The sequence below is a fragment of the Ursus maritimus genome, unplaced genomic scaffold, assembly GCF_017311325.1.
Source record: "Ursus maritimus isolate PB19 unplaced genomic scaffold, ASM1731132v1 scaffold_27, whole genome shotgun sequence".
NCBI lineage: Eukaryota > Metazoa > Chordata > Mammalia > Carnivora > Ursidae > Ursus > Ursus maritimus.
Genome location: NW_024425230.1, coordinates 26,780,336 through 26,800,491, shown reverse-complemented (window position 1 = coordinate 26,800,491; position 20,156 = coordinate 26,780,336). Strand labels below are relative to the sequence as shown.

General features: G+C 40.6%; 1 protein-coding gene across 2 annotated transcripts in view; it reads left to right on the top strand.

The window, feature by feature from the left end:
• Positions 1-5,220: 5,220 nt before the first annotated feature.
• TUBGCP5 (tubulin gamma complex associated protein 5) overlaps positions 5,221-20,156 on the top strand; it is an 81,127-nt gene continuing 66,191 nt past the window's right edge. The window contains exons 1-3 of one of the 2 annotated variants that reach the window (XM_008712064.2): positions 5,221-5,557; positions 7,907-7,960; positions 8,084-8,192. In XM_008712064.2, coding sequence (XP_008710286.1) covers positions 5,412-5,557; positions 7,907-7,960; positions 8,084-8,192 — 309 coding nt within the window. In that variant the 5' untranslated portion in view covers positions 5,221-5,411. The remainder of the gene's footprint in view (positions 5,558-7,906; positions 7,961-8,083; positions 8,193-20,156) is intronic. The other variant, XM_008712065.2, reaches the window with a different exon arrangement.

Below are 20,156 nucleotides of genomic sequence, written 5' to 3'. Positions count from 1 at the left end.
CATGATGAAGGTATTCCCAAAGAAGAGCATGGCGGACTTGGCCAAATCCTGCAGGAGCAGGTCATCTTTGGACTGCTGCTTGGAACCGCCTTTGGAAGCCATGGTGGAGTTGAGCCATGAGCTTGGAAGCTATTATGATTTTAATAATATTTTCTTTTCTCTAACTTACCTTATTGTAGAATACAGTATATAATACATAGAACATACAAAATATGTGTTAATCAACTATTTTTGTTATTTGGTAAGGCTTCTGATCAATAGTCAGCTATTAGCAGTTGTTGGGGAATCAAAAGTTATATTGGGATTTTCAACTGTGTGGGAGCCAGGAACCCCGAATCTCCAAATTGTTCGAGGGTATGCTATCGGCATAATTTTATAGTATACTATAGTATAGTATAGTATAATTTTATAGTATAGTTTTGCTCTAAGTTGAATAGCATTAGAGAAAATAGAACCCACTGGATGTGCAAGGAGTCAAATTGACTAGTACATGTTGGGCATGCAAGGAGTGATGGCTGAATGATACAGAGTGGTTCTGCATAGAGTGGTTGAATCACAAACAAGTTTGAGGGGCATGGTATTTAGTTGCGAAATTGCTGATGAACAAAAAATTGGAAGTCAAATGGCACAGCCTGGCTGGGTATAAGTTGAATAGCACAGAGGTGGGCATCAAAGGGAAGTTGCAGTGAGTACAATGGGTGCACAAGGAAAAGAAGGTTGAATGGCACCAGCATGGGTGTGCATGAAGTATATGTTGGATGGTGCAGATGAATGAACAAGAAGTGGCTACTGAATCACACACAGTGGGAATGCAAGACTGATATCTGAAAGGCAGCAGGTGTCAAGATGCAGACATTGGTTGCTGCACAACTGGTATTCAGATAGTGGTTTTGAATCAATATAGCACAGGTGCTGAAAGTGAAACTTGATGTCCAAGAAGTGGAAGTAGATCTTCAAACAGCTAAAAGACAGTGTACAATGTTTGGATAAGTGACGGTTCACAATGGGTATGAGGCATATAAACTGGATAACACAATTGGTGTGCAAATTATTAGGTGCATGGAACATCTAGATGTTCAAGGAGTCAAGTTAGGATGATGTAGAATGGGTGAGCAAGGAGTTGTTATTTCTCTATAAATTATAATTGAACGGCACAGTGTATATGCAAAGTACAGAAATGGAGAAGACAGCCTGGTTGTGCAACAGGTGCAAGGTGAATTCTACAGAGGGGGCTCCAGCAGGTGGGTTTTAGGGTGCGGGGGTTGGGGAGTCATCCTAGGAACATAGCCTAATGCTGCAAAAAGCCATGCTAGAGTTTGGTCAAGTCTCCTAATGCAGGGGTTTAGAGGGAATTGTTATATGCTGAGAGTTCTGCAGTCCTCACCCCCAGGGCCTCCTGGAATACTTTGTTTCTACCAACACAGGGGTGGGTGGGATCCATGCAGTGGTGTGGGGGGAGCTTGGACAAATTCCATGGTCACCCCTCTAGTCAGATTGTTCCAGCCCTCTAGGAAATGTTTTTGGAGGTGTGCCAACCCTGGAAGTGGGAAGCCGGTTCCAGGCACCCTTCCAGGCCTACCTGTCTGGTCCAGAAATGGACCTGGAAACATTTTCTAGAGGGACATGTGATGACAGGAGTCCATGCAGGACTATGGTCAGACCACTGATTGCTCCACAGATGTCTCTGGCTGGCCACTCCAGAGATCTGAAAAATATTTAAAAGGCACATCAGACCACCTAATCACACCCAGGACTGTGGCCAAGACCATGCTGTCACTGGGCCTCCTTGTCCATCCCAGGCTGATCTCTACTTCCAAATGGGACTGCGTTTGGGTCACGTCACCATCCCATGGCATCCCTACCCAGTGCCACAGACAGGACTCAGAAACGTTTTCCACAGGCACATCAGGTGATGAGTACCCACACTTGACTATGGTCAGGACACTTTCACAAGGCTCTCTACCCACCCAAGCCAGGCTCCGTCAACCAAAGAGAGCTTAAGAAACTTGTCAGGTGGTATTTCCGATGACTGGCCCTACACAAGACCTCAATGAGCCTGGAGTGCAATCTCAGAGTGTATCTGACCTGCCTATAGTGCTCCCTTCTCTGGTGAGGGACATAGAAAATATGTGGGGGGCTGCATATGGTAAGCAGCCCCACATGGGAAACCGCCAGACCTGGGCATCCCCTTTTTGGTTCTCACCAGCTCCCCATCTTTGGAGTAGGAATGTTTTGGGAGTGCCTCATATGACTAGGTCCCATGTGGGGCCACAGCTGGGCCATAGGCACCAACTTAAGGCCTCTCTGGCCAGCTTGGATCAATCCCTGTTTCCAAGAGGCATCTGGCAACCATGGCCAGGACCAAGATGCCCTGCTGTGGCCTCCATGTCAGTCACAGGCTGATGTCCACCTCGAGAGAGGGACATAGAAAAAGTTTCTGGGGGCACAACCTAGACCTCATGAGACCCCCTCCCTGGGCAGCCCCTATTGGCCCAGCCAGTGCCACATCCTCCAGAGAGGGATATTCGGAGGCCATCTAATGACCACACAGGACCAGGGCATGACCCTTAGCGCCCTCTCAGGCCTCCCTGGCAGGCTGTTTCCGTCTCAGCCACTGGAGGTGGGTCAAGAAACATTTTTGGGAGGCACCTCTTTACTTTATAGGCACCAGCTTAATCAGTTTTACAGGTTAACAGGGAGGCCCAAGAGGTCACCCCAGTTCTAATGTGATCGCACTTTGGAGACTAGAAGCTGAATGCACATTCAGAAAATGTTTATGCCTCCCTCCAAAGAGGGCAATTACCAGGGCAGGTCTGGGGGTCCTAGAAGGGTACCATGGATCTGGCTATTGCCCTGCCTGGGAACTGTTCTTTGGAGGCACCCCCAAAACATTTCTAAGTTTCTCTCTGGCATGGAAAAGCCTGGGCATGCCACCAAGTCCTTGAGAAGGAGCTTTGATGAGTCTTGGAATTGGGAGCTCCACCCAAAAAGTTTCTAATTACCCCTCCAAAGACCAGGACCAGCCTGCTTAGTACAGACAGGCCTGGGGAGTGCACTCTGCTGGCCACAAGTCCCACACGCGTCCTGGCCGTTGACTTGGCTCCCAAAACATTTCCAATTTCTCTTTCAGAGTTAGGCACTGCCTCAGGCTGGCCATGGATGAAGAGAAGGGCATTGCACATCCTCCAAATTTTGTAAGTCCCCTTCAGAAACCAGTACAGACTTGGGGCGGGGCATGCGGGTCTGTGATATGTATCCCCAGACTGACATAGTCCCATGGGTGGCACATTTGACAGAGACACCCTTTAAATATTTCTAAGAGCCCCTCAAGCGAGCATGTGGGGGGAGCGTTGGGACAAGATGGACAAGTAGGGTGAGGATGGTGCTTTCGGCCAGGCTGCAGTCATGCATGGAGCCCAGCCTTTGCATGCACTTCCAGAAAATTTATCTAAGTGCCATTCTGGAGAACAGCACTGATCCAGGTCTGCGAAGGACTGGTGGCAGTGTGCCTGGCTTGTTTGCTGTCCCATCTTCATATGTACTTCCCCCAAATTTCTCCATGTCCACTACAGAAGGGGTGACCAGCAAGGGTCAGCTTTAGAGGTCTACAGAAGGTATCTAGAACCCTATGGTATTTTGAATGGGGCTCAGTCATCCAGGGCACCTCTGAAAAAATTTTCCAATTCCCTTTCCAGAAAGGAGACATTGGCCCAGGCCAACCAGAGAAGGCCAGGAGAGTGGCTCAGTCTTTAAGAGGTCCAAGTCACTGGGAGCAACCCGTGGAAAGTTTTCTAAGGCTCCCTCCAAAAGCCAAAACCAACTGTCTGGACAAGGAAATGGGAGACACATGTGAGTGTGTGTGTGCGTACTTTGATTTTTTTTTAAGATTTTTATTTATTTATTTGACAGAGACAGCCAGCAAGAGAGGGAACACAAGCAGGGGGAGTGGGAGAGGAAGAAGCAGGCTCCTAGCGGAGGAGCCTGATGTGGGGCTCGATCCCAGAACGCTGGGATCACGCCCTGAGCCGAAGGCAGACGCTTAACAACTGTGCCACCCAGGCGCCCCCATACTTTGATTTTTAGAGATGTACGGTAAGCAGTTAGATTATAGATTTGGGGTGCTAAGAAAATTGTGAACTTACACAGATGTGAGAGTTATAAATTTAGAGATGATAGGTGAAACTGGAGTACAAAATTTCCCCAGGAAAAGAGTAAAAATCCCCTTCCACAGAACCATTTCTAATACTAAGATTCTCTCTTTGTGAGATTTGTGCAATCACCTGCAGTCTATGTTTTAGGTGGTTGCTATGGTGTCTGAACGGTCCCCCCCAAATTTATATGTTGAAATCTTAATGACCAATGTATTAGCAGGTTGGTCCTCCTAGAGGTGATTAGGTCATAAGGATGGAGCCCTCATGAATGGGATTAGTGCCCTTATAAAAGAGGCCCCAGTGAGCTCCTTTGCCCCTTTCACCATGTTGAGGACACAACCATAAGTCTGCTCCAGGAAGAGGGCTCTCACCAATCCCATCCTGGCACACTCATCTTGAATTCCAGCCTCCAGAACTGTGAGAAATAAATTTCTGTTGTTTATAAGCCACATAGTCTGTGGTATTTTGTTTCCAAAGCCCAAATGGACTGACAGTGGTATATCAGCTATTACTACAGTAATGCAATGTAATAAATCACATGAAAATCCAGCAGATCACTAAAATAAAAAACAGAGGTGTATATAACAGGTTTCTGGAATGGTTATATACAATATTGAGACAGAAAGTCAGTTCAAAGGTAGTTTTAATTATGAACAACAAAGACAATACCCCATCTCTGGTCAACAAGGATGATAAAATTGCCTTTCGGTGCTCCTAATCACAGCGGAGCAACGCTCAGCCTGTCTCGGCCAGACAAGCCTCTTTGCTGATACCTGCTGTAGTGTGGACCATGCAGTGTGACCTGAGTAGACAAAGTGAAACTGAGAGATTAGAGATCACCACTAGAAGGAGAAACTAAAGCTGGGATAAGAATGGACAACTGGTCACGGTACCTGAAAAGGCGGGTGCAAATAGGTACACTGAATGAAAACTAACAGGCGGCTCTGGAAATATCGTAAGGTAAACCACCAGCCAAGGTTAGCCAGAGATTACTATTATTAATTGCATTATTATCATTATTATTACTATCATTAATCTAACGGCTAATTCTTTGAGGACACTCCTAAACGTACCGAGGTGAGACTGGCAAAGGCAGCCCGGAACCGCAGGCAAGCACCGGCGTGGAAGCAACGCAGCGTTAGGGCGAACTCTCGCGACAGCGTCCTGAGGCTCTCGGAGGCGCAAAGAAGCGGGAGCTTGAACTCTCGCGAGAGCGACCACAACCCCGCGGAGGCTCGTTGCGGTAGAAGTTCCAGCAGTATGTCTCGGCCGCCTTTACATTGGGGCGAACTGGACCAGCAGCAGGAGCGCGACGTTCGGGAGCTCGTTCGCCATGTGGCGGGCCTTCAGGACGAGGCGGACCCCAACTTCCAGCTCGCCCTGCACTTTGCGTGGTCCAACTTCAGGTGTGCGGCGCGGCTCCCGGGCCGAGGCTAGGGACAGGAAGGGGTCAAGCAGTATCTGGAGCGCGCGGCCGGGTTTCCCCACCCCCAGCAAAGCTCTCGCGCGCCCTGCTGCTCCTGCAGTAGCTTGGTGCCCTAATGCTCCCTAAATCTCTGTCGTGTGTGACACACGCATACTGAAATAGTGGGTTGTGGGTTGTTGAGGGTCGGCCTTATCCTTTAGAAGCGCGCTTCTGGAGAACTGGTCTGTGTCTGTTGTTTCTTGTTCCACCCACTGCCCTTAGCGCGGTACACTGCGCATTGTTTTTTGAATGGATAGGTAAGTGAAGTTTTAGAGCAGAATAATGGTCACACCCTGCTTAACACTGTGTTCTTACTGATTCCCTATTTCTTCTTGGTCCATTCCAGATTTCTCTTACTTTGGTCTTTTTTTTTTCTTTTTCCAAAACACACAGCATAATACACTGAATAACTTATACCGTTTGTCTCCTCCACCCCTACCTCCAGCTAGAATCTAAGTTCCACCAGGTTAGGGATCTTGGTCTGTTTTGTTCATTTATTATCCCAACACCTAGAACAGTTCCTGGCACATAGTCCTAAGCCACCAAATAATACAACTTCTAATACAGTTTCTCATGTAATTTTTCAAGATTTGTCTGGTTTAGATACTTAGGTGAAGTCAGAGCTCTTATTTTTATTTATGGAGGATGTAAATTAGACAATACTGTTATCATTATCTGTAATGGAATTATTACTAAAAAAATGTTCATCAGTGTTAATATTCTGCCTATTTAATTTCAGTAGAAATCTTTTTTTAAATAAAGATTTTATTTATGTCTTTGTCGGAGAGAGAGCACAAGCAGGCAGAGTAGCATGCAGAGGGAGAAGCAGGCTCCCTCCTGAGAATGGAGCACAGTGCAGGACTTCATCCCAACCTGAGCTGAATGAAGGCAGACGCTTAACCGACTGAGCCACCCAGGCGTCACTTCAGTAGAAATCTTGAATAGTAATGTTTTTCAGTATCTGTAATTTTGAATATCAGCCCTAACAATCATACATACAGTACCTACTTGGTTTATAATGAGAACAATGAGTCTAAAAGCTCACCAAGTTTCTGAAATAATAAGCTCATTTCTTAAGTGTCACTTAAATATAACTGTCTGAATAGGTCATACAAGATGGAAATTTAAGTGCTGTATCCCAAGTAATTTCTCTTTTAATTAATTTCTCAATGGCATTAAGTAGATGGATATCATTTTAGACTTGGGAGAGACATTAGAATTTACTATCTCCTTTTACACATTGAGAAACTGATAAAAAAAGAGAAACTAAATAATAGGTTAAAGTGGTGTTCTACTCAGCCATTTACTGGGATAGCATTAGCTATATTATTTAGTAGTGTGAATTACTTCTTTTAAATACAGATTGTTGTCTTTGATACTAAAAAATGGAAAACGAGTTGATTGAGCTGTACGACAATTTTATAATGTTTTAGTCCATCAGGAAAATGAACTACTCATGTTTGTTTTTTTTTTAAATTGTGGCCATGTTCTAGGCCCTAGAAAATCAGGTAAGTGAGATATAGCTTCTATCCTAAAGGAAGACAGAGACAAAAGTTAATTACATATGATGTAGAATAGGTGTTTTTAACCTGAGAGCCTGAAGATAGAATTCAGGTGTTATGAATTTGGACAAGAAAAAAAATTACACTAACCTCTAACTAAAAAGTAGCATTTTCTTAAATTATGAATGAAAGCAACAAGCAATACTGGTTTACCTATGACTCTGTCAAAGGTAGAAATCACACAGTTCACATCATAAAGTTGTGGCATATATTTCTAAATATTTTTTACTGTTACTTTAATGATAGTTAAGGATCCACTGCTAGATCTTGTTATTTAATGCTTTAATAAATATGTCTCTTACTATATCAGCAAACTTTAAAAAATATTTCACCACTATATTTTAGTATACTTGGTTTTCTTTGTAGCTCATTTTATGATCTAAAAACATTATTCTGAGAAGGGAGCCCTAAACTTCACTGGGCTTCACTATGGCATAAAGAGATTAGGAACCCCTGCTATAGAATGTGCTATGCTGGACTTAGATGCAGGGCATTATGGGAAGGTGAAGAAATCAGAGGACAGAGGAGGCTAAGGATGACCTGTGCTTGAGCAGTCTCCAAGACCACTGAGTGGCTGTTTGCCTGGGTAGAAGTGATGAGAGGAGAGAGGTGCACTCCTAGAAATAATATTGCTGAATATAGGGTATCTGTAGGGATATGGAGGGCTCTCGACTAGTCCACTTAGCTATATGACAAGATTCATATAAGAATTGCATTTTATCTTTTAGATTTCATCGTTTCTTGGATGTTAACAGCCACAAAGTAGAAAAGACAATAGCAGGGTAAGTTAGTTTCATATGTATGTATATATATGTATATATTCAGAAATAGTACATATTTACTTGTAGATCTTTTTATTAATGTAAGTTTATAACTATCAGTTTATTTTTTTAAATATATTTTAGAATTTATGAAAAATTCATCATTCATTCTGATCTCAGCAAAGCTGCTAGTTGGAAGAGACTAACTGAAGAATTTCTAAATGCATCACTTCTGAGCATAAAGGAAATAAAGGTATGCATTATATTGTGACATCTCCTTGTATTTTACTGTTTCCAGTCTATTATCGTCAGCTTGTTTCTGTTACTATTTAAACATTCATTCTATTTTATAATTATCTGCTAATTGGAGCAGAACCTTCTGGAAATTGACTTAAGCATTGTCATCAAACCCAGTGTGCCTCAGGCTTATGATCCATGAACAAGCGTGTTCTTGTGTAATTGTCTTCTTAGCTGAACCGACTGTGGAAATTGAGATCAGAGATTGGCACAAATAATAGCACTGTCTGGCTATCTTAAAACTTTTTTTTTTTTTTTAAAGATTTTATTTATTTATTCGACAGAGAGAGAGACAGCCAGCGAGAGAGGGAACACAAGCAGGGGGAGTGGGAGAGGAAGAAGCAGGCTCATAGCGGAAGAGCCTGATGTGGGGCTCGATCCCATAACCCCGGGATCACGCCCTAAGCCGAAGGCAGATGCTTAACCGCTGTGCCACCCAGGAGCCCCTGGCTATCTTAAAACTTTTAAATGGCTTTTCAGCACTTGGTAATAATAACTACTTATGTAATGCTAACCAAATGCCATGTACTATCCTAACCACATTCATATTCAGTTGTGGGTCTGTAAGATCACCCTTAGACTTGATTTACTGGAAGGATTCACAGAACTTTAAAAATGCTGCTATCCTGTTAGGTTTATTATAGTAAAAAGATATGGATTTAAAATGAACAAAGGGAAAAGATACATAGGATAAAGTCAGAAACCAGGTATAAGCTTCTAGGTGTGCCTTCCCAGTGGAGTTGTATGAGGATGCACTTAATTCTCCCAATGATAATGTATGACAACATGTGCAAAGTGTTGCAAACCAAGGAAGTTCACCTGAGCCTTGGTGTCTAACATTTTGATTGGTGGTCAGTCACATGGATGTGCAGTGCACATGTGGCTGACCATAGCCCTTTAGTCGCCAACCCCTCAGAGGTCAAACCAAGGACCTCAGACATTCACTGTAAGTCAAATTGTTAACATAAACTAGTCAAACTGATACCTCATGGCCCAAAGCCTCTGGTATACAGAAACACTCTTCTCTGCAGGATATTCCCGGGGCTCAGAGGTTCTCTCTCAGGAGCTAGTCAAGGGCCAGTCCTAAAGACCTTTGAAATGTTCAGAGTTTGGGCAACTCAGGCTTCCTGAGTAAACCCTTTATTGTGCACATATATTAACTCGTCCTCACAGTAAACACTGAGGTATTCTGTAATTGTTAGGCTTTCCCTTTGTCTATACTGTGGGAAGTGGTAAGGAAGAGATCTTCCTTCTTCGTGAGGAAGAGAGCTTTAGATAATTCTTTAAAACTGTCTATTAATTTAAGGAAAGGCTATAAAAATATTTCTGGAAAAGAAAGCTACATAGAGCTCTGAATCCATGCCCTGAGGATTAGAAACACACTTCTGTGTATTATTCCTGTAAGGACCATTTTAAAAGAGAAATAGGAAAATCTTTTTTAGATCTTTTCTTAGTTTATTTTATATAGCTTCTTAGATAGACTTTAGACTTTAGAATTTAATAATTTAGATCCTATAACAACATAATATTAATTTTTTAAAAATGGCAGGGCACCTGGGTGGCTCAGTTGATTAAGCATTCAACTCATGATTTCAGCTCAGGTTTTGATCTCAGGGTCATCGGTTCAAGCCCCGCATTGGGCTCCTCACTGGGCGTGGAGCCTACGTTTTTGTTTTTGTTTTTTAAGATTTTATTTATTTGAGAGAGAGAGAGAGCATGAGCAGGGGTAGGGGGAGAGGGAGAGGTACAAGCAGACTCCCTGCTAAGTAGGGATCATGGGACCATGATCAAGGACCATGGGATCATGACCTGAGCTGAAGTCAAATGCTTAACTGACTGAGCCATCCAGGCACCTCTGGGCGTGGAGCCTACTTTAAAAACAAAACAAAACAAACTGGTGCAGCTACCCTGGAAAACAGTGTGGAGGTTCCTAAAAAAAAGTTAAAAATAGAACTACTCTATGACCCAGCAATTGCACTACTATGTATTTATCCAAAAGATACAAACATAGTGATTTGAAGGGGCACATGAGCCCCAATGTTTATAGCAGCAGTGTCCACAATACCCAAACTATGGAAAGAGCCTAGATGTCCATTGATAGATGAATGGATAAAGAAGATGTGGTATATGTGCATAATGGAATATTACTCAGTCATCAAAAAGAATGAAAGCTTGCCATTTGTAACAACGTGGATGGAACTAGAGGGTGCTATGCTAAACAGAGTAAGTCAGTGAAAGACAAATACCATATGATTTCACTCATGTGGAATTTAAGAAACAAGACAGATGAACATAGGGGAAGGGAAGGAAAAATAAAGTAAGATGAAAACAGGGAGAGAAACCATAAGAAACTTAATTATAGGGAGAAAATTGAGGGTTGCTGTAGGGGAGGTAGATGGGGAGTGGGGTAATTGGGTGATGGGTGTTAAGGAGGGCACTTGATGTAATGAGCACTGGGTGTTATATGCAACCGATGATTCACTAAATTTGATCCTTGAAACTAATAGTACACTATATATCAACTTAATTGAATTTAAATAAAAATGTTAAGTAAATAAAAATAAATAAGTAATAATAATAATGGCAAGCATTTTTAGAGCACTTGATGCATGCCAGGCTCTCTTAGTCCCATAAAGACCATACTCAGTAGGTATTATTATACTACTCAGTAGTATTACTATACTCATTTTGGCAAGGCAGATGCCTTAATTGCAGTCTCGTTTGTACCAATGAAAATACTTGTGTTATACAGAATAATTAAATGAAAGAAACCATGAGTGTCACTTCTTATTCCTACTTTGACCTTTTCATTGCCATCTCTGGTCATTTTTCTGTACATTTCCCTGAACACAGGGGAACCACATTCCCTTGCTCTGCTGTGGCACATCCTATGTCCTATACTCGCACTGCTCTTCCCCTTCTCTCCTGCCTGAGGAATCTCATCTTTTAATATTAAATTCAAGTGTTGTCTATATAGATACTATGTATTTCAGTTATTTATTATGTTTGTTATTATTTATTTCCTGTCTCCTGGTTTAACATGCTAGTTTTACAAGTTCAGGGTTCTTCATCTGATTTGTTCTCAGGTACCTAGACCAGAGTAGACAATAAATACCTGTTGCAGAATGAAATCTGTACAATCCTGTCTGCCATTCTGTCCCTGTCTGTCCTCAGTTCTTGCCCTACTTACATGCAGAATTGGTTACCATTTTCCCCCCTGCTGAGGCATCTTCCACACATCTGTTATAGTGTAGCAATACTTTATACTTTTTTTTAGCTTTATCAGTATATAACTTCACATACCATAAAATCCATCCATTGTGAATGTACATTCCACCAGTTTTAGTAAACATGTAGTTATATAACCACAACCTAGTTTTAGAACATTTCCATCGCCCCAGAAGTTTCCCTTAAGCTCATTTCCAGTCAGTGCCTGCTCCTACCCCAACCCCAGACAGCTGCTAATCTGTTTGCTCTATCTATAAAGTTTTCTTTTCTGGGCGTTTCATATAAATGAGTTCACACAATATGCAATTTTTATGTCTCTTTCATGATATTTTTGAGATTTATTCATGTTGTAGTATGTTTCGGTTTTCTATTTATTTTAATTGCTGAATGGTATTCATTGTATAGCTAAGCCACATCTTGCTGATGCACCAGTAGATGACACTTAGATTGTTGCCAGTTTTTGGTTAGCATGAATAATGAACTGCTGTTAACATTCTCGTAGAAGCTTTGTGTGAATTTAAGTATTCACGCTTTTTGGACAGATTACTAGGAGTGTAATTGTTCCTTTATATGGTAAGCTTAGGTTGAACCTTTTGAAAAACTGCCAAGTTATTTCCCAGAGTGGCTATATCATTTTATATTCCCCCAAGCAATATGCAAGAGTTCCAGTTTCTCCACATCCTTGCCAACACTTGTTTTTAATCTTTTATATTATAGACATCCTAGAGAAAATGTGATGATACATCATTGTGGTTTTGATTTACATTTCCCTAATGACTAAAGATATTGAGCATTTTTTCATGTGCTTTTTAGCCATTTGTATCTCTTCTGTAATGTCTGTTAAAGTCCTTTCCCATTTTGAAATTGGATTGCTTGTCTTCTTACTGAGTCATCAGAGTTGTTTATTCCTCACACAAGTTCTTCATCAAAAAAATGATTTACAAGTATTTTCTTCCAGTCTCTAGCTTGTCTTTTCATTTTCTAAGTGGTGTTTTTTTGAAGTTCATAAGTTTTTCATTTTAATGAAGTTCAATTTATCTATTTCTTTCTTTCATGAATTGTGATTTTGGGGTCATATCTAAGAACTCTGCCTAATCCAAAGCTAAAAGGCTTTTCTCCTGTCTTGTCTTCTAGCAGTTTAAGCACTTGCATTTCAATTTATGTTTTATTATGAGTTAAATGTTGTAAGGAAAGGATCTTAATTAAATTTTTTTTACCTTCAGATATTCAGTTGTAGAAAAGACTATTTTTTACCTATCGAATTGTCTTGGCAACGTCGTCAAAAACAAATTGGACATAAATACAAGGATTTATTTCTGGACTCTGAATTGTGTCACTAATTTATATGCCTATCCTTACACAAATACCACACTGTGTTTATTATTGTAGCTTTACAGTGAGTTTTGGAATCAGGTAATATAAGTACTGCAACTTTTTTATTTTTTAAAACCATTTTCTCTATTCGAGACCCTTTGAATTTCTATGCACATTTTAGGATTAGCTAAATTTCTACAATAAGCCTTCAGAAATTTTGTCAGGGATTGCGTTGAATCATTAGATCATTTGGGCAGTATTGCTCTCATTGGTTGAATTGTGAACCCAGAAAAGATTTGTTCTCAAGTCCTATCCCTTGAGGTCTATGTTTTTTTAATAATAATATTTTTTTATTATATTAGTCACCATACAGTACATCCCTAGTTTTTGATGTAAAGTTCCATGATCATTACTTGCATATAACACCCACTGCACCATGCAATACGTGCCCTCCTTAATACGCATCACCGGCCTATCCCATTCCCCCCGGAAGCCTCAGTTTGTATCCCACAGTCCATAGTCTCTCATGGTTCATTCCCCCTTCTGTTTACCCCCGCTTTCTTCTTCCCTTTCTTCTCCTACCGATCTTCCTACTTCTTATGTTCCATAAATGAGTGAAACCATATGATAATTATCTTTCTCTGCTTGACTTATTTCGATTAACATTATCTCCTCCAGTCCCGTCCGTGTTACAGCATGTGTTGAGAAATAGTTCTTTCTGATAGCTGAGTAATATTCCATTGTATATATGGACCACAACTTCTTAATCCAGTCATCTGTTGAAGGGCATCTCGGCTCCTTCCATGATTTAGCTATTGTGGACAATGCTGCTATGAATATTGGGGTGCATATAGACCTTCTCTTCACTACATCTGTATCTTTGGGGTAAATACCCAGTAGTGCAATGGCTGGATCATAGGGTAGCTCAATTTTTAACTTTTGAAGGGATCTCCACACTGTTTTCCAAAGTGGCTGTACCAACTTGCATTCCCACCAACAATGTAGGAGGGATCCCCTTTCTCCACATCCTCTCCAACATTTGTTGTTTCCTGCCTTGTCCATTTGTGCCATTCTAACTGGCATAAGGTGGTATCTCAGTGTGGTTTTGATTTGAATTTCCCTGATGGCTAATGATTTTGAACATTTTTTCATGTGTCTTAGCCATTTGTATGTCTTCGTTGGAAAAGTGTCTGTTTATATCTTCTGCCCATTTTTTGATTTATTTGTTTCTTGTGTATTGAGTTTGAGAAATTCTTTGTAGATCTTGGATACCAGTCTTTTATCTGTAGTGTCATTTGCAAATATCTTCTCCCATTCCATGGGCTGCCTCTTAGTGTTTTTGACTGTTTCCTTGGCTGTGCAGAAGCTTTTTATCTTGATGAAGTCCCACAAGTTCATTTATCTTTTGTTTCTCTTGTCTTTGGAGATGTGTCATGAAGAAAGTTGCTGTGGCTGATGTCAAAGAGGTTGCTGCCTATGTTCTCCTCTAGGATTTTGATGGATTCCTGTCTCACATCGAGGTCTTTCATCCATTTGGAGTTTATCTTTGTGTGTGGTGTGAGAGAGTGGTCAAGTTTCATTCTTTTGCATGTAGCTGTCCAATTTTCCCAGCACCATTTACTGAAGAGACTGTCTTTTTTCCACTGGATGTTTTTTCCTGCTTTGTCGAAGATTAGTTTCCCAAAGAGCTGAGGGTCCATTTCTGAGTTCTCTATTCTGTTCCATTGGTCTATGTGTCTGTTTTTGTGCCAGTACCATGCTGTCTTTGTGATCACAGCTTTGTAGTACAACTTGAAATCCGGCAACGTGATGCCCCCAGCTTTGTTTTTCCTTTTCAACAGTTCCTTGGTGATTCGGGGCCTTTTCTGGTTCCACACAAATTTAAGGGCTGTTTGTTCCAGTTCTTTGAAAAATGTCATTGGTATTTTGATCGGGATGGCATTGAAAGTGTAGATTGCTCTGGGTAGCATAGACATTTTAACTATGTTTATTCTTCTGATCCATGAGCATGGAATATTTTTCCATCTCTTTGTGTCTTCTTCAATGTCTTTCAAGAGTGATTTGTAGTTTCTAGAATATAGGTCCTTTACATCTCTGGTTAAGTTAATTCCAAGGTAACGTATGATTTTTGGTGCTATTGTAAATGGAATGGATTCCCTAATTTCTCTTTCCTCAGTCTCATTGTTCATGTATAGAAATGCAACTGATTTCTGAGCATGGATTTTGTATCCCGCCACATTACTGAATTGCTCTATAACTTCTAATAGTTTGGGGGTAGAGTCTTTTGGGTTTTCCATATAGAGTATCATGTCATCTGTGAAGAGAGACAGTTTGACTTCTTTGCTGATTTGGATACCTTTTATCCCTTTTTGTTGTCTGATTGCTGTTGCAAGGACTTCTAGTACTAAGTTGAATAGTAGTGGGGAGAGTGGGCATCCTTGTCGTGTTCCTGATCTTAAGGGAAAGGCTTCCAGCTTTTGCCCATTGAGAATGATATTTGCTGTAGGCTTTTCCTAGATGGTTTTTATGAGATTGAGCAATGTACCCTCTATCCCTACACTCTGAAGTGTTTTAATCAGGAAAGGATGCTGTATTTTGTCAAATGCTTTTTCTGCATCAATTGAGAGGATCATATGTATCCCTTGATGTCTGTGAATGTGACCTTCCTATGGGATGTTTGACAATGTAAGCAAATTGAAATGAAGTCAGACTGGATTAGGGTAGTCTCTGATCCATGATTGATATCCTTGTAAGACAATAGAAATTTGAACAGATACACACAGGGCAGACATGCAATAATGGAGGCAAAGATTAGAGCCATGCAGCTGCAAATCAAGGAGCCCTAAGGATTTGTGGCAACCACCAGAAGCTGGAAGAGGCAAGGAGGGATTCTTCCCTCAAGCTTTCAGATTGAGTGTGGCCTTGCTGACAGCTTGATCTCAGATTTCTAGCCCCAAGAACTGAGGAAGAATAAATTGCTTTTAAGCCACGCAGTTTGTAGAATTTTGTTATGGCAGCCCAAGGAAACTACTACACAGTCTTACCAATATTAAATCTTCTAATCTGTATGAACTCTCCATTTATTTGGATCATCTTTCATTTTTCTCAGCAATTTTATTTTTCCAGGTACAAATCTTTCATTTCTAATGTTTACTCCTAAATGTTTTATTCTATTTGGTGCTACTCTGAATGGAATTTTCTTCTTAATTTTATTCGCAGGTTGCTTATTGTTAGCATATAAAAATAAAATTCACTTTTATATTGATTTTTTATGTAGTTAGCCTTGTTAAAGTCGTTTATTTTAGTAATTTTCTTCTGGATTCCTTAGTATTTTCTACCCTGAGGGTCATGTTATCTCCAAAAGTAGTTTGACTTCTTCCTTTCCAATGCAAAGTGTTTTGGGGCTTTTTGCACTGGCCAGAAGCTGCAATACAATGCTGAACAGGAGAGTGGACATTTTTTTTCCTTGTTCATAGTCTTAGAGGAATAGCTTCAGTTTTAACCCTTAATTATGATATTAATCACAGATTTTTCATAGATGCCCTTTATCAGTTTGAAGATGTTCTCTTTTACTCCTAGTCTGTTGAGAGTTTTTATCATGATTAAGTGTTGGATATTGTCAAATCTCTTTAGGTACCTTTGAGATAATCATAGGTTTTTTGTTTTGTATTCTGTTAATATGAGGTGTTAGACCGCCTGCTGTAACAAAATACCATAGACTGGATGGCTTAAAGACACAAATTTATTTTCTCATGGTAGTGGAGTCTGGGAGGACTAAGATTAAGATGCTGGCTGATTCAGTTGCTGGTTATGATTCTGTCTGACTCATAGGTGGCCATCTTCAATGGCAGAGCTCTCTGGTATCTCTTCTTATCACATTGGACCTGGGCTTCACCCTTATGAACTAATAACCTCTGAAAGCCCCATCTGCAAATACCATCACACTGGCAGTTAAGAGTTTCAGCACAAGGGGCGCCTGGGTGGCACAGCGGTTAGGCGTCTGCCTTCGGCTCAGGGCGTGATCCGGCGTTCTGGGATCAAGCCCCACATCAGGCTCCTCCGCTATGAGCCTGCTTCTTCCTCTCCTGCTCCCCCTGCTTGTGTTCCCTCTCTCGCTGGCTGTCTCTCTCTAATAAATAAATAAATCTTTAAAAAAAAAAAAAGAGTTTCAGCACAGGAATTTGAGAGGGACACACACTTTTAGTTCATAATATATGATGTATTATATTAAATGAACTTAGGGTGTTAATCTGATTTGTGTGTGTGGACTGAGAAGTACATTCATACTTAAGGCCATTTTCAAGACTTTCCTGGCTTATATTTTGTGTTGGTTGTCTCTCTTCTTCTCTTTGCATGAACTCATGTTCCATCAGCCAAGGCTCTGCTGTGTACAGCACAGCCTGTAGTCACCCAAGACATATGGAGAGCTGAAGCAAGCCCTGTGTGGCTGTTGTGCCTCCAGGAATTCCCTGATAAACCCTCAGCTATTCTGGTATCCTGCTACTCACCCCACACAGGACTGCAATCACTGACACCCCACTTCCCTTGCCACTGCGTTTGCCACTTTAACTGACAGCTATTTGAGTCCAGTGAGACTCTTCCATCAACAGAAGCAAAGCTGCTAGTTTTCAGTCCTTGTCTAGTCTGGTTGAACTACAACTGTGATAAAGCTAGAAGGAGGAGGAAAATAGCTCTGGGCAAATATGCCACAAACTCACACAGTTCCTCCCTGAGACCATTTTCATGAATAAATGCTTCTCACCGTTTGTATGCCCATGCTCTACTGAGAGCACTGAAATGGTTCTCTGGCAGTTTTGTCCAGCTTTTAGTTACTTTTAGGGGAAAAGTTTTGAAGACCACTTCCTTTCATCATGCCAGAAGTATATCTCTAACCACACTATCTATTATAAATAGTTAGGGATTTATATTATCCATGGGGGTTATTCAGTAAATGACAGTTCACTATTTCCAGGCTCTGAATGATATTTGGCAAAAGAGAATTTGGGGTTATTTGTTATTCTGGAAAAAATAAGCAAAGACTTTGACATATTTATAAAACCCCAGTGGAACTATGAATTCTACTTCTTTGTAGCTTTGAGTTTCAAAGAATGTGAAAGTGGAGTGTAAGTTATCCTTAAATATCCTTTGAGATTCAAGACCACCTCTGATACAATGTACAACACATGGGATTGCTTCTTTCATCGTGTGTGTGTGTGTGTGTGTGTGTGTGTGTGTGTGTTCATGTGTGTGTTCATTGACTTTTTACAGAGTAGCAGGGACTACTACTCAGAAGACAGACTAGGGTCATGTGGCTGATGTGTAGATAGAGTTCCAACTCTTTACCTTTATCTCTTATGTAAAGAGATGGTATAAAAAACAAGTTAACTTATATTTTTGAAGTTAAATAAAATAGTTCATATCTTCTAAATGTAAGTCCTAGAGTCCTAAGTCTAAGCAGTCTTCTTTTTCTTTATTACAATTAGTAATTTTGGTCAAAGCATGATATATAGCTGGTTGATAGGCTATGTTTTGACCATTAGTGCTAATTTGTAGTTCAGTGATAACCCAATTAATGAGTCCCATCAGGGTCAAGCTCCTTTATAGATGTTACTCAAAAATGAACAATATATAGAAGTGGGGAAATGGCATCATTCAGGTTCTCCTCCCATGACCAAGAGCTGCTTTTTGTGCATCCCTACACTGCTACACAGCAATAGTTCTAATCCTTGGCAAAGTAGGGAGGTCTGCAAGGGTGCAGTATGTGCCCTTTTACTGTACCTACTTCCTTCCTCTGTCATTGGTAATTCTCACCTCATTCAGGTGCACAAAATCCAAAATAAAAAAATATCTGATGCTCGCAATTCCTACTAAATAATAGATTTCTATAGTGAGAGGTGTTTTCTTTAAGGATTTATATTTTAGACTTTTTATTCCACTTTTCTTTGTGGAATAAAAATTCTTTTCTTTGTTAAAGGAATTTCAGGCATTACCAAGCGGGTGAGAAATTATCAGAGAAAGGGCAGTTCCTTGCAGTTTTATTAGTGATATATTTCCTAAACATTCCTAGGAAAGTTTAGTAAGTGTTTACTGTGCCCCTGGCATCATACTAGGTGGTAGGAATACAGAATAAACAAGACATGATCATCATTGCCCGGATTTTTAATAGTATTTAATTGTAATTATGATAAACATTATGAAGACATATGCAAGGTACTACAGATGGTCCCTGACTTAGAGTGGTACAAAAGCAATTCATGTTCAGGGGAAATTCAGATTTTGAACTTTGATCTTTTCTCAGGTTAGTGATAAGCAGTATGACACTGTCTGGGTGATGCTGGACAGCAGCAGCAAGCCACAGCTCCCAGTCAGCTAGGTGTTCATGAGGGTAAACAACCAATACACTTACAGCCATGTTATACCTGTACAACCATTCTGTTTTTCACCTTTGATACAGTATTCAATAAATTGCATGAGATATTCAGCACTTAATAATTATATAGGTTTTGCCTTAGATGATTTTGCCCAACTATAGGCTAATATAGGTCTTCTGAGCATGTTTCACATAAGGTAGGGCAGGGATGCCTGGCTGGCTCAGTCAGTAGAGCGTGGGACTCTTGATCTTGTGGTCCCGAGTCCTTATGTTGGGTGTAGAGATTACTTTAAAAAAAAAAAAAAAAAAGGTAGGGTAGGCCAAGCTATGATGTTCAGTAGGTTAGGTATATCAAATGCATTTTTGAGTTACAATATTTCCAACTTACAATGGCTTTCTTGGGATATAACCCCATCGTAAGTTGTGGAAGACTTGTTTAGAACATACAATAGGAAAAGCTCACGGGGTCTTTAGGCATTGGAGACTTACCTTCCTTGAATTTAACCCATCTCTTCTTTCCAGTATAGTTTATGACTTTTAGCCCATTTGGGGTATTTTTATTTTTGGTAACTTTTAAACATGATTTGGTTTTTTAAGATTTTATTTTTATTTATTTATTTTAGAGATAGCACAAGTAGTGGGAGGAGCAGAGCAAGAGGGACAAGCAGACTCTGCAGAGAGTGCGGAGCCGGACGTGGGTCCCGATCCCAAGACCCTGAGATCATGACCTGAGCTGAAATCAAGAGTTGGATGCTTAACCAACTAAGCCACCCAGGCACCCCAGATATGGTTTTTTTTAAATATAGTTTTTTTTTTTTTAACTTAAAGAAGAGTTGAAGAATATTAAGTGAACTCCAGTGTATTCTTTGCTCAGGTTCACTAATCAGTGTTTTTTGAATCTGGAATAGTTCCTCAGGCTTTCTTTTTCTTGACCTTGACATTTTTTGAGAGCACAGCCTCAGTTTTGGTATTTCTTGATGATTCCTCATTATAATTAAGGTAATGCAT